This window comes from Epargyreus clarus, unplaced genomic scaffold (genome assembly GCF_041222505.1).
Source record: "Epargyreus clarus isolate Ecla_fem2 unplaced genomic scaffold, WU_Ecla_fem_2.2 ptg000010l, whole genome shotgun sequence".
Classification (NCBI taxonomy): Eukaryota; Metazoa; Arthropoda; class Insecta; order Lepidoptera; family Hesperiidae; genus Epargyreus; species Epargyreus clarus.
In genome coordinates this window covers 69,771-86,117 of record NW_027332218.1, presented here as the reverse complement: position 1 = coordinate 86,117, position 16,347 = coordinate 69,771, and the positions used below count along the sequence as shown (strand labels likewise).

Here is a 16,347-nt window from a genome sequence, read left to right as displayed (position 1 = left end):
AAGTACGAAGGCGCGTGCGCTGTGCGTACGTTCGCGGACGTGTGTAATTCACCGGTTCGATTGTTTGTTACACTTATAACACTAGAAAGGCGGAGAGCTGCATATGAAAAAAAATGCATATGCTCATATATCTATATTCTGACTACAGAGTCAATAAACCCCAGATTACATTGGGTACATTTATGTATGTATAATTATGAAGTGTTTTTTTAGTATTTTAGAGATAGTGGCGCATTAAGGTCGTCGGAGGCCCGGGATGAAAAGTTGAATGGAGGAACCCGTGTTGAAAAAGTTGATTTGGTTTTTCAAATTTTCGCTGACAGATACACATTTCATTGATTGTTTGGTCCTGACGACCTTTTCTTTAGCAACTGTGTTTGGAAGCCCCCAGGATCGGAAGCCCGCTGCGGACCGCCCCTTCCTCCCCCCCCCCCCCCCCCCCTAAACCGCTAGACTTACGCCAAAATGAAGAAAAAATACAAATTATGTGCTTGCGTGATTCTACCAAAAACAGAGCAGCGAACCTGTGTAGGTCAGAATAAAAGTTATAATAATAATAATGTTATAAAACATGCCGGAACTTTGTCATTCATCTTTTTAATCCCCAACTATTTATAATAAGTTAGTAACACTATATAGTACCGCGAACCTTAATCGATGCTAATTAAAAACATGCTAATACAATAATAAAAATATGCTGATATATGCATGAGTAACATAAATCCATGGACAACAGGTAATACATTCATGAATGACTCCATGGTATTTATAAGCATTATGTTGTCATTCATTGCACAAGCAAGTCAGATAGGTGAATAGGTGAATACCTTCAAGAGTCCGTGAGACAAAACATATCCATATCCGACTGTGGCTAAAAATAGATACAGTCTAGTCATCCGCAACACGCGAACATTTTTTATCACGACCCAAATGTAAACAAGAGCATGAAAAAATTCAAGGCACAATAGATTATATCTTTGAAGGTCAATTTTTAATACGCGCAAGTCGAGCTCAGCGTGAGATGATTGCCTACATTGTAGTTGCACATCGTTAAACAAACGAATTATCGGGACAACAGCAGTCGATCGGTGGACTCCGACATCTCGATAGCTTCGTACCGCGCAACCGTAGCGTCCGTCATTCATGTCGAGCATTATTATTATTATTAGAGTACATTCTTTGACATAACCTGTCCCGGGCGACGTGCAGCGCTGACGTACTGACGCGCTTGCCGCTGCACGCCGCTGGCGGGCTCTTGTGGTACACGTATGACGTATAGTATGTTCCCAATCATACTATTATCTTAAAACGACTTGAAAAGACTGACTCCACTTACTTATTAAATATTGTAATTGGCCAACTCACATTCATCCACATCTATAGCACGGACTCATAAATAGCAATTATAAAATATGTACATGACTTATATCTGTTGGATATTGATACTTTTTGTAAACCAAAAATAGAATGCTGTAGAAAAACTCTGTTTTGAATTTAGAAAATATGTCATCGGTATTCTTGCTGTAGCTTTCACACAGAACGGTCGCGAAGCACTGAATATAAACATATGTTAAACTCTGCTATTTCCTAGTTTTCTTTTTCAATATCATGATGCCTTTGTAGCGTTAACCAGAGTAGATCTAATCAATCCGCGTTAACCCAGACAATGCGTCAATTTATGCATCAGTTATAAATAGTTAAGCTGCAATAATAATAATAGGTGATAAATACGCAAGCCTATTTGCAGCAAGCCCGCGAAGCGTGACATAACGGCAGAATATCTGAAACGGCAACGACTGCACATTCAATGAGCGGCATTCGTGGTCGTATAATTTAACACTCAATTTGTTTTCCGACAAAACACATCCTGTGCGCGAGGTTACCTGTTAATTTTAATCAATTAATTGTCACAATTAGCAGATTAATTATAAAAAATAAACCTTAAGTTTACGGTACTACTGCATTTTTGCTTTCTGTTTTTATTATAGGTATATCTAGTTACCTAGTGCGCACTAGTTAATGTTTTCAAATAAATATAATAAAACGCTTACAAATTTTTGTTTTAAATAAAAAAAAACATTCCTAAAAACCTTTTTTAGAAACGGGAATCTTATCTGGATGTATAATAACTTCAGCCAGTAAATTTCAAACAATGTCGTACGAGTAGTAATGCCGTTAACATCCAAAAAGCTCGTAAGTAATGGCTTTCATCTTGGGCTACATGGTGTACTGTTCAAATACCGGGGTAGAAAGTGAACTACTCTAGTGTGAGCGCTGGGCTGGCAAACGGCCACTCTTTCTGATAGAAGGGTCTGAAATAGCTCGCAGTGTTCCAAAATGTCACTAGTAATTGGAACCCATTAAAAATAAACTAAAAATAAATTGACGAACTTATAATAAAAACATAGAATGGACAGGGTCCTGGCTCCTGTTCTGGTATCATAATTCGACATCAATCTTGATTGGTCATTGTTACGCATAGAGTTGAATGATTAGTGGTTAGTACACTGACCTCTGGTCAATATAATGCGCAGAGTTTACTAATTAGAACACATTTGTACCATATCGGAAATTTACTGACAAACTCTGCGTACAGCCTCCAATACGCCCTGACTAATAACAGTTTGTGTCATGATTTTACGACGCAAATTATCAATAGATTTTTATCTGGTATAGATTTTAACTTACCAAGATTGCTAAGAATGAGCGAAAAAACATAGTTTTGGGACGGGAGAACAGCGGAAATGTAACCAACCACGTTTTAACAGGCGGGTCAGCCATGAGCCTCATAATTAACCTAAACCTCATTATAACCTACATATTATTATTTAGAACTAATAACTATATAGTAATGCGGCAGTGGAGCTGTGACCGACGACCAGTGGATCTATAAATGCACCCCCTGACATTATTGACACACTTTCCGCATAAGTCTACGGCTCAATGTAGACTCCACTAGAGTCAATACTAGAGCAACGTGGGCGATGTTTGTTTCCAATACTTACTTATATGGAAGAAGCGAAAAGAAAGTTATCGTGCTGCAACCATGTGAGTTTCTCAATCGTCTATCACCATTAGTAAATACTACCGACAAGACTCCGTGTAACCTATGGAGTTATCTTTAGTAGCAGCTCAGGGATGGACTAGAATATAGCGTCTAGACCATATGATACTTGCTACAGTTATAAGAGAAATACCTTGCGAACGGGTGGTAGTCATAAGTAACTAACTATTAACCTTAAGCGCAGATTATAAGCTATCTTTTCACCGAAGAAATATGCACAATTTCATGTCGCTCTATCGAGACTAGTTTCATTCTATCAACGTACATCAAAGTTTATCAACATAAAATGAATAACTATCTTTACACTGGCTTACTAGGAGACACACAAAGTACGTACACAGACGTGACTTAATACGTGTCAGCGACGGCGTGTTATTCAAAGGATACGTAAATAAGGGACAAGTATGGTTTATTTATAGGTTACTCAAGACAAGGGATGGGATCTAGCCGACCGCGGCACCGCGCGCGACGCCTGCCGCGCTGCCAGAAGCCACGCCGGCGCTCGAATACGATAACAGTTATCCGTCGTCACTCGCCTACTAACACCACACTACTTAATGTCCACACAGTATAACTTGGCTAGCCAACATTAATGTTACTAAATATTTCTACATTTCATGAAAAAAGAAGCTATCATTAGTATGTTTGAAATAGGTGGCAGTAGGTTCTCCACGGGAAATATTAATTCGATTCGGACGGGACTTTCACTTCATTAATTAAAAGGATATCACAATACATACATTTCTGTCCAGAAATAATTAGAGATCCGGCTAAAACTCTATATGCTGAGTAAATAATTTATATATTATGCGTTGCGTCGAAAGCAACCTTCTCGTACGTTGCAACTAACATGGAAACTATGCATTATATTATTACTCCAATAGGACATTAAAGTTCAGCAGTAAAGTAATGCCTCCATAATTATTACAAAATGAACCTAATGTCTTAGCACTGTTGTAATAGCACACACGTAACTGTGCGGAATAGTGCGGATATTTGCTCACGCGCTAAGAGTGATTACCGGCGACGCATACCGCAGGATGCACTGGAACGCTCGTGTGAAATGTGAATAACTTTATTCCTCGATGCATTGTGGGTACCGGCCGGTTATAGTAGCAGGCGTGACATTACGAAGCTTCTTTCATAATAATACATTGCTCTATTATGTGTAGTAATCGGAGGCGTGTTCGTCTACCTAGACGACGTTTGTATGGTTTATGAAACACCGGCAAGTGTGATCTTTGATAACGGTTTTCTTATTAATTTTATAGAATTTGTTTTTAAAAATAGTGCATAAATAAGTTCCCAAAACCTCTACTGTAAACAACATTAATAAATGGTGAAAATAGATTTGTTAGAGGATGCTGTTGCATTCGGGGCACCTGTCCAAACATTCATTAAAAGCAGATGCTGCAAGCAGCGCCCTCTTTATGCAGGCTTTATGTTTTTACAGGCGAAGTTTTTATTTGAACGAAGGCTTATGCCGACGCAGCAATTATTTTGGTTTCATGTTCGAATCGTAATCGTAAATTAACACATTTTCTTAATTTTTTATTGTATCACTCCTTACTCGAATGAAAATATTTGAATAACTATTATCGAAACTATTTGAAGCGATATAGACATACTAATTCAATTGCCTCATGCGAACAGATTCTTAATAACGATAACATACACCGTTAGCCTCAGGATAGCCCGGATCGCTCTTTATCATTCTATTATAATGTCACGTCTCCATTCATACTTGAGAAATAATGTACAATACAAGAGAGACTCCGGAACTACATACAATCACTGGGAAAGTATCGTAAATCGCAAACCACAATCGAGTTACAACGCATATGGGCCCGCCTGCAAAAACTGGCCGAGTGGGGCTCGCCCTTAAAATTATATAAAGCTATGTCCCCAATGGACTTATAAGTGCCGGACCTTCGGCCGCCGCCGGGTAGGTCGGGATGCTACGCTCCTACTCGGTACGTTCGGTGACAGCCTTATGATAATTTATCTTTAATATTCATGTACGAGTATACTAGCGAAAAGCATAACATTGTAAACTTTACTCCCTGCTATCAATGACAACGTATTTCGACATGAGTGCCGGCATATGTATAGTTCCGGTGTGGTCTCGGTCGAAGTTAGTATCGTTAAATTCTATTCATCTAAGGCAATGCGCTTGGCAAGTTAGTGAAAGAAATTAGTGGCATGACATCATCGAGTAATTGTCTAGCACGCGAGCAGCGGCGCGTCGTCGGTGGCTTATCGCCACTTGTTGCTCCTACAAATACATTTTTTGTATGATCTAGTATTATAGGTATAATTATTATTATTTGCATATTGATAGCTCATAATATAATTTCCATCGCCTACATTTTTAAAGTAACAGATACCATTGTCTTTGGGAACAATTAAATAGATGAAATGACACTTTTTTCCTGTAAAATAATGACAAAAATTATCATTATGTCCATCAATATTAATTTTTGATACTACATAAGAAAAATTAAAAAGGTCAATAAACAGAGTGCTTCATGCTATAAGGAAGAAAGGGTCGACAGGGGCATTATCCTAAGTCAGTATCTCAGAAAGAACATGATCTGTTGAAAGGCGAGGCAGCTAAGATTTCATAGTAGGCAGCTTTCTTCAGCACAATTGGTGCATGACACACTGCGAGCCGCACGCTCTGCTCCACAGCTATGTAATGCACATATATTGAGTTTTCCTTTTACAATCATTTTCTTTATTTCACACCAATAACTAATTATGGACAATAAGACACTAATTAATGGACATCATTTTTTCATTAAAGAAATAGACAAAAACAATGCCAACTAACAGCTCACTTGAACCTTCGATGTACCTTTATATTTTAATTAAGATATGAATAGGATCAGATATTTTAAGGATTGTATCAACTTTATATTTATGAATCTTTCATCATGACTAAGGCTTTCAAAATGTTCACTAAACAATCTTCGAAATGATTTCGCTTTATAATGGTACTGGAATTTCTAAAAAAGGGATGATTTTAATGAACTTATTGGCACACTAAACCTATCACCTGTAATGAATCAAAAATATTTGAACTTTCTGCTTATTTTTTAAACAGCCAGAGCAGATAATAACATTTTCTCTCACTTCATTAGCTATTTTCCACTTCATGTCATGTGTTATATGCAACTGCACACTGTAATTGATTTATACAATTCAGAAACTTTTTGGACGTTTAATATTTCCATTTTTACAATATAAAAATGTTCTAAAAATCATTAAGAAGGCAAAGGCGGGTGATTTAGGTTTTGTCAAATTTTACTCACATCATCATCAATTTAAAAAAAAAATGTAGAGCATCTGCAGGAAAATCATTTCTTATAAGAACTTGTAAGCAAGTTACAGGTAAATTGCAGATTTTAACAATAATAATTTGAAGGATAAATACTTATTAAATCTTTCCAAAATAATCTTGCAAGTAGTACTGAGTCTGTATTGTGCATTTGTTTTAATGGTTACACAAGCAGCAGTGGCACAGTGGACATTGTTCCTATAAGACGTGTCATGTTTGTTTATTACTTCAAATTTGCAATTTTTTTTTAAATAAAATATGTGATTCAATTGGATTTTTTAACAAAATATAAATTTTGAATTAATAAGAAAACCCATAATTTAAATACAATCCCATGATATCCCCTAAATTGGCTTTGATTTGCTATATAAATGAAGCATTTCTATTTAAAAAAATATATATTAATCAAAATTTTAAATGTTGTCATACCTATATACTAAAAGATTGCAACTGAATTTGCAATGCAATGCAACTAAATCATGAAATCATGACTTTGAAATAAATGTAATACATTATTCACATTATAACTACATATCATATCATAAAAACAAATACAATAAATTAGAAGAGCCAATGATAAAATAAACGCACAATAACATTTTTAGTGATTTTCGAAAACTTTCAAGAGTTTTCAAGAGTTAATTGTACGAAATACATTTTTGTGTCGCAAATTTAAGTTATTCTTTGCATAGCTGAATAACTTTATCAACGTTGTTGGATAATCTCGCGCCGGAGGAAAGTTCGATTCAATTTATCAGGCGCTGTGTACACACCAGATAAGATAGTGCGACGCTGGAATAGCATAAAATCTCGCTTAAAATGAACCGACGTATAAATTCGGCGGCGCATTGCTCAATTGCATCACTATTCACGACTCGATTCCTACACTTAGTCAAGGTCTCACTTAACGCTAAGTACCGCGCGGCGCTCGGCCCGCGGCGCCTCGTATCACTCACCCACACAACTTGACTCCATTTTCTTCCACTTATCTTTTCGATAATCCGTTTTCAATTAAGTTTCTGTGATGATCCGAACTTTCTGAGACATGACAACGCGCGCACCGCCACTCCCTTAGAAACTTTGTTCAAACTTTATAACTTCCACAATTATTGAACCCGGCCCTCTCGCGAATGACGAGAGCACTTTCACTTTAATTTCAAACCACTTTTTTCACTTTCGCAAATGAAAAGCCACAAAATTCACTAGAAAAAAGTTGGAAATCATTTTTACGGACAGGACGAAACCAAAACTACAAACAACTTCAAACAAATTAATGACACACGAAGCTGCGGCGCGCGCGACGTATGACTGACGCACAGACTACAACACAGTGTGCAAAGGAACTGCCACAGATAATATATCTGTAGATTGATGATGTATACAAATGGAAATGTTTCTTAATATACCAACATAATTTTAGTATTCCTATCATTTTATAACATAAAGAATAGATTATTAATATACCCAAATGGTTGCAGCAACTCTCTTGAACAGACTGAGATAATATATGTATGTATTCCAGAAACAACATTTAGTAATGTCTTACAATAATCATGCGTATAGAATATGTCTTTAAAGAAATGCAATATTTACATTTTACATGTATTTCTTTACGACCATTAAATCCCACCAACGCACTTAATTTTTGTTGTTGGCTGTAGTTTACCAATTGAAACCACAATCCTGATTTGTTTATCTCAACGACACAATTCTGTAAAATCAACTAATATTTACTGACTACTGATGGAAGCAAACTTGGACCATGCTGATACAATTAATCATAGACTAAAATATAATATTACGGACAATTAATGGAGGACGCTCCCTGCAGCCACAACACAACAGTTTTTTTTTTTGCCTTAGTTCTTTGTTTTATTGTCATAAATGATTAACTTTATTTTAATATTTATATTCCAGCGGTCTTTGGCACACAATCAAGAGATAATTCTCAGGAATATGACTCCCAAAATGTACTTAATGTATATTATGGTTACTTACTTTTGCTGTAATTCAAATGTTTTTCGTATGGTGCGAAAGCATACTCCGGTATATCGCCAACTTCGACGATCCACTTGATTTTTCGTTGCACAAGAAGTGGCGACTGAGACGCCATCTTACATAATACTCACACACTACATTGCACACTGATACATCCACTTCAATGTATTACACGCGACACTCACTAGATGTCTCTCATTACTGGGGTGCCCATATTGTTCTTTAATTATAATTTTTCCACTTGATCAGTATAAGGAAAGGTTTTTAATTTCGCAAATATTTTAATATTTAAATATATTTAAATATTAGCTACATATTGTTTAGTCGAATTTCGTTACACAATATAATATAACTTTTCAAGAAAACGAGAAAACAATATTTTTAATCAATATTGCAAATAAACTTTAAAAATATGTAACATGTAAAATTGTGTAAAATATAATAATTTGAAATCAAATATATTTGACCTGGTGCCAAGTCTTGTAATGATATCTGACCTAACATCAATAAATTAATAATGAATTATGACTAAACGTTGGTTGATAACAAATTGCGCGAGAAATTATTGTTTAGGTATTATAGATACTTAACGTGTTTGGTAATGACCATAGTTGGTCGGTTGTTGGAAATTTAAACTTAAAATTTCATAAGCATGACAATAAAATTCGAAGTAGCTACTCAAATTTCATTTGTCTAAACTTATCATATATAATCCTTTATTAAAAAAAATGATTAATTTCATCAATACAGCTATTTTCAATAAAATTACATTAGTTTCCTCTTTCTTAAAAGAGAATATGCTCTATGGCTAATATTAAATGATTATCGAGGATGCGTATCTGTAGAGGTTATATTTTTATTATATGTGGTAAGTACATAATTTTAATCGATTTTTGTCGATTTGAATTCTATAAAACGTTCACTTTCGCTGGTCGCGGTTAATGCTAGTGGGTTTATTTATTCTATTTTATTCGGCGCTATCTCGGTTATTTCGAGGCGGCCGCGTGGTTCACCTTGAAACGCAGCTTTGAATCCTTAACCCGATAGCCCTGCAGCTACATTGCTCGCGCTTTACCAGTTCCGTCCGTACGATGAACTATTTGCATGAAATTATCATAAAACATACACACATTTAAATAGTATTCTGGTATAAATAATGAAAGTAATATTTTGATTAAGAGAAAATATCATGTTTTTTATGGTAAATAAGTGAATAATTGTATTAAACTTTTAATAAAAACTGAATTCATTTTCAATTATTTCATCCATCGACCATTGAAATTATTAAAAATCCATTGACACTGGACTTCTTAGATATCGAGTTGTCTTAACAGCGCGCTCAGTTTTGTGTGTGACCGCAATAAATTAATACTTTTTAATCAAGAATGATGCTATCTTTGTTCTTCTGAATATCGACATTAGATCCTTTCTTAATTCGCCCGTTATTAATAAATTATCTATTCAATTATGCAAACCAAAGATCGAAAATTAAATATTTCTAGTAGGCAGGCATGTAGTAATTAATCTACATGTAAATCATTGATTTACATAGTAAAACTGTCTTATCGCAAGCAAATATGTTTGTACTTCGAAAACCATTTGATATGGCATTTAATCTCATATTATATGATAATTAATGTAATGTGAGATGACGAAAGCTTTGAATTATTTATATTTATGAGTAAATAGGTAATTACCACAATCATTCAGTTTCTATTAACTATTTACATGCATCATTTGGTATCGGTTAAGTATGTATTTAATAATTTAAAAAGTAAATTTCTACAAAACATAATATGCAAACAAATAAAAAAGAAACTTTGGAAATGTACATTTTTATTTTCTTCTTTTATTAACCTTGTAGAGTGTTGACTCCTGTCCAATAAAAGGGTCGCGAATCACTTTTTGGAAAATCTTGATGTACGTTATTGAGTAAAGTTCTATTTAAACGTTAAGATACTTCGTAGGTAGGTCAAAAATTAAAACACTACACTGTGTATATTATATCTGTTTTTGCCTTAATTTGGGAATTGCGGTTTATGCGGTTTAGTAATAATTATAAACTTAATATCATACTGGCGTTCAAAAATGAACAACAAAAAATAAATATTTAAAGATGGTATTCGTGATTATATGATATTTAAATGAAACTAAAATACTTTATTTTAGGCAAGCTAATCGTACCTATCTTGTTTAGTAGTTTCTGTGCAGTGTACGAACTGCGCTGTTGCAACTCTCGCGCAGCTCGCACTCCACTCGCTGATCGATGCATTTCCCAAGTATCTCGTACTCGTGTGTAATTCGCAACCTGTTCTTTATGATGATTGGTTACGTGTTTTCTCTCATTTTCTAGTCAATACTTAACCAGTAGCCGGGAAGTTAATTAACATTTACTTTAACATAGGTAATACAATCTTACAATCACAAATTAAAAGGTTGTAATAGTACCGTTGCTGTTTACTTTGTTATGAATGAACAAATAAATCATGGTGGATCATGAATGAAAAACACGGTTGAATACAGCACTTAATCTATAGAAAAATTAGCATCGCAATTCCAATACCGGTTTGATTTTAGCCGAAGACTCGATGCGGCGCTATAGTGTACACGTCATCAGCAGGACTCGCGCAATGGCCGCAGGAGGCTATGTTTAACTGACATTTCGGCTTATTTTAGTCGAGAGTGTAGACGATATCACCGAGAACAGCTGACTACGATCTGATCGTGAATTTTATAGATATAAAATGCATTAGATTGCTTCTGAAAGTAAACTTTGTTTCTTGAATACAGCTAATTCCGTACATACCTACTATAATATGCTTGTGCATGAGGTAGTAAATGTAGTTCGAGAAAAAACTTTTATTTAATCGACAATCATTACTGTTTGAAATGCACCTTGTTGGTGCAACTAAATAAATTAATAAAAATAAAAACAATCAAATTATATTAATTTTATGATTACTTATTTTGATTGGGATCAATTTGCATATATTGACAAGTTAAACCAGTTTTCAGTATTTCCATCATTAAGTAATGACAAAGACTCGTAACAAATAATGTATTTGTTTTTGGTTTGGATTTGAATTAATCAGAAACGTTTTCTGCCTCCACCTTAGCGATGGGCGATTGTTCTAAAAAAAACAATCGAATAAATCGACAATCGACGGAATCAACAATCGATTGTCGATTTATTCGTAGTAACAAAAAAACAATCGAATAACAATCGACGTTCGAATAACAATCGACGTACGAATAACAATCGACGTTCGAATAACAATCGACGTACGAATAACAATCGACGTACGAATAACAATCGACGTACGAATAACAATCGACGTTCGAATAAAAATCGACGTACGAATAACAATCGACGTACGAATAACAATCGACCTACGAATAACAATCGACGTACGAATAAAAATCGACCTTGGAATAACAATCGACGACCGAATACAAATTATACTGCGCGGCCACATACGTGTGCTCAAGACAATGTGCAGGTGCGTCGTGTTGCAAAGCTTTCGTCACTTGCCACTGGTTGGAAAATGTAAAGTATTGTATTACATTTTAGTCAATTGTACTATATATTGTTGAGAAATAATTATACCATAAATCACTTTGTATCAAATACTATGGAGTATCATCGATAATCCAGATGTCGTAGTCATCCCCTAAGTTCGTTTCATAACAACGTTTTCAAAAAGAGGTCACCTGAAAAATATAATATACGTCTTCATGGCGTATATTATAGAAAAATATTATCAGAAAATATAAAATATGTAATATAAATATGTTTAGCGTATATTATAGATAAAAGTTATCACAAAAAATTATGTACTCATAGTTACATTAAAATTAATCGGTGAAATACTATATCTTTGAAGAAAGATAATGTTAACAACGCGAATAGGGTGTGAGAGTGTGTGGCCACGTGGCGCAGTGAGCAGTGCGAGAAGCAAGGTGTGGACGCACCATTAAATAACGGAATGCAACGAAGCAGCGGAAGGGTATACAACGCACGTGCGCTTCCCCCACCAAGTATATAAGACTGACTCAGATTTCTTAAACACAGAAATTAAATGCTCCTCGCTGTTAGTAGCTTTTTGTATACTAAATAATTGACCAACAACCAAATAGCTTCGATAGTTCTATTTTTACGTAACAATCGCGTATCGCTTTACTGCGCTGTTACTAGTTTTGCGTGTACTAAACAATCGACCAACAATCGAACAATCGACGAACAATCGAACAATCGAACTATCGAACAATCGAACAATCGACGAACAATCGAACTATCGAACAATCGACGAACAATCGAACAATCGAACTATCGAACAATCGACGAACAATCGAACTATCGAACAATCGAACAATCGACCAACAATCGAACAATTTCGATTGTTCGATAGTTATTCGAATACAATCGAAGAATTTCGATAGTTATTCGAATACAATCGAACACAATAACAATCGAATAATTCGATTGTTTTTACTAACAATCGCGCATCGCTACTCCACCTAAGTTTTACAAGTAAATATTTAATAATTGTACGTATTTTTTAATAATTAATTTTAATGGTTTTTTACGTCTTTCTCAACAATTGAAAACAATTTCTCAACAATGTGAGTATGGTGAAACATTTTTTATAATTAATTTATTAAAAATATTTCATTGCTCATGACGTGGTGTAAGATTGGTCCCGTTGATCATACGCAAGAAGTGTTCTCCAATAATTCGATAAGTGTAGGTTGGACTCGTGTAGATAGTATTCCATAATTGGGTACTTGACAGTTATAACAATAAAATATGAAATATGTTGGATATGATAGCTTATAAGTAAACATAAATTATGCAGTATTTCGTTTATTTTTTAATATGTTCTAAGTATTTTAATTTTTAAAAAGAAATTTTCGATTTTTTATCTGTGGATTTTAAATCCCAAAACGGCGACAGTGCTGCCTCAAATGTCATGTGACGTCACTACATCGAAACCTGTCGATCACATCGAAACCTGAAGTATGTGTAACGTCGAAGTTTATTTCTATATTTTCAATGTGTTGACGTCACGCTACGAAATGACACTTGACCGCCTGTTTTGGCGTAACGTTCCGTTTACCGTAATAAAAATATGTTTTTTATTAATAAATAGCCCTTTTTCGAAAAAATGATCAATGAAAGGCATATATAATACGTATATGAATTCATTAAAACAGTTTCCCAAAAAGTGTCAAGTAGCCAATACTAATCCAGATACAATTTCAATCCCCGTTTAAATTTTAATGGTGTAAAAATTTTGTTCAGACTTTAAGTTCAGTATGTACGAGCTTTAATACGTCATTTGCCAAAGTGTGAAATGATTAGAAATACTTATACATACATAATACATATATAAATCAAGCCCTGCGTTTGACGTCGCATGGTGCACTTCACGATTTTCATGTAATCCCTTAAAAGTAACCAAAGTCAAAAATCGTTTATTTACGCCATACTTTTGAATTCAGTAGATTCGTACACCAATATCTATAAGGGACGAATAAATACGAAGATGATCCTATAACATCAATTAGATTTATGCAATCTTGCAAACTTGTTTATTTTTCTAAAATTATATTTGCCATACGTTTTTTTTTGTTGCCATAAATAAAAAGTTCAATTTTTAGGGTTTCACATATAAAACTTGAATTGATTTTTTAGGTACTACAATCAAATACTAAATTGTAACATTGGGGTTCCAGCACCCACGTGGTCGGTGGCTCGCGATGCCGCATATGGCAGGTGAGGCGAGACCGTGACGGTGGCCTACGCAATCCGCCCAGTACTATTGTTTGTTGTCATACCAAGACGTTTAAAATATTTTCTCACACTCCTACTAAGTATACATTGAATTACATTATATTGTTTTTGATAATCTAAAACATTTCGCACATTATCAAGGAACTTTTTCATAAGGCCCTTTTTATTAACGCACTTGCTAATAATTATAACATTCATGTACAAGTCGGTCACTGTTTACAATCTTTTTTGGATGAAGTATATTTGAAGTTTGAATTGACATTTTCATAAAGAAACGAATGTTTTTGATGGATATCTTAAGTAATATAATTATTTTTGTTATCACTTTATGTGAAGTTTCTATTAACATGCGAATACTAAGTTAAATTATTATATTTCTTACTAACGCTACATAAAATATTTTTTCTTACAGCTTATTAATAATTGACTTAATAATAGTTACTATTTGTTAACCAAAGTAATGAACGTAAGCATTGTGTAATAAAATGTAGTTTCGATCGTATGGCAGTGCGACAAACAGATCGATATGAATTTTATCTAATCGTAAACGCTCTGAACCAAGTATGTGGAACAAAAGTGTGCAATAAATATATTTTATCACTGACACAGAACACTATATCATAAGCCCAATTATATTATGATACACTTGCGCTGTTGTTGGACAATAGGACGCGCGTGCGACACTAATGATCGCCGGCTAATGTTTCGGAACGCATCGGCGATGCGCGGCAGTACGTGTTCGCGCTCGATTATGCGACAAGCAACTGTCAAAAAAGGCGGGAAGCGCCGCGGTCGCCTCATTTCACGTGCAGCATGTGTTATGCAGCTATCTCATACTATACACATGTTAAGAACGCTATCGATATGAATAGGATACTACTTATTATTAGATAAAATACTTCTTTGAAGTTGTTTCGATGTTCATTTATATACTTTAGCAAATAACGTGGTTATTTGCTAAAGTAACTGATCGTTAATATGTAACTGTGGTTGTTTATATATATCTTATTTTGGTTAAAATCCCTATTACTTGTTTTAATATTTATTTTACTTATTATAATATGAACACAGACTGGTTGACTTTCATATCAGGTGACTATCTAAGCCCTCAGGAGAAGCAAATCATCTGTGATCGGCTTAAGATAGAACCCCTGTTCTATATGGGGTTGGTTATGTCCATGGCGACAGTAATCACTTAGCGTCAAGAGCACTGCATGCTCATTTCAGTCCTATTAACAAACAGAAAAGCATCTTTCAACTTACGTGGAATTAAAATGGAGTGAAATAATACTAACCGAGTCTTATTAAACAGTTATATGAGTAATATATAAATAAACGACAATAAAATTAAAGACCACAAATAAAACGAACATTCAATTATTTACATCGAAGGAACCGAAAAGGATTTATTGAATTATTCGATTTAATAAATTTAATTTATTTAGGGATAGGTATTCATACTCATTAACATGAAATTAATGTATGTATGTAAATACATAATAATGTTATCAATCGTAACCACGCTGTTACGCAACAGAGCAAATTGGTTGGCTGACCTGATAATAGTAATCTCTTTATATCATCACCGCACACTTCCTATGTGTTCTTGTGCATATTTTTACTGATTACATCTCCAAAGTTTGGAGGACAATAACCCCGGCATAGGGATCGCGCCGCACTAATTAATTCGACGTCCATTGTCACGAGACTGTCGCGCTACCGCGTAGCTCTCCCGAACTCCCGGGAAATACGTGCCCTGATTGGAGACTGCTTATTAGGTTTCTGCTTGTCGACTTGGATTTTACTAAAAATAGAAAATAAAACAATGGACAGGATAGTTTTATCTTATTAAATAAAATAAAAACGCACAAACTTAAATATTTCCAGATGGCAAACTATTAAGTACTTTTTTATTTGAAATAACTATTGGATTTTTTGTTATATTTTTATTATTTTGATCCAATATATACATAATAATATATTGATACATATAATATTACATAGAAAACATATTGACTGCGATCATTAGATAGAACACCAAGTAGGTCTAATGGCTGAGTGTGGTGGCACTCGATTCAATTTAAATCAATCTAATAGCCGCTGTGCTCATTGAGAGCATTCCATACGAATTAATCGATGAACTATCTTCCT

At 34.5% G+C, this 16,347-nt stretch overlaps 1 protein-coding gene across 1 annotated transcript in view; it reads right to left on the bottom strand.

Moving 5' to 3' along the window:
• The window catches only part of LOC140745602 (dystrophin, isoforms A/C/F/G/H), a 630,858-nt gene extending 615,912 nt beyond the window's left edge, over window positions 1-14,946 (bottom strand). Inside the window, exons 1-2 of the mRNA XM_073077541.1 lie at window positions 14,802-14,946; window positions 8,403-8,642 (exon numbers count right to left, since the gene is read on the bottom strand). Of these exons, the coding sequence (XP_072933642.1) occupies window positions 8,403-8,517 (115 nt within the window). The 5' untranslated portion in view covers window positions 8,518-8,642; window positions 14,802-14,946. The remainder of the gene's footprint in view (window positions 1-8,402; window positions 8,643-14,801) is intronic.
• Window positions 14,947-16,347: the final 1,401 nt, after the last annotated feature.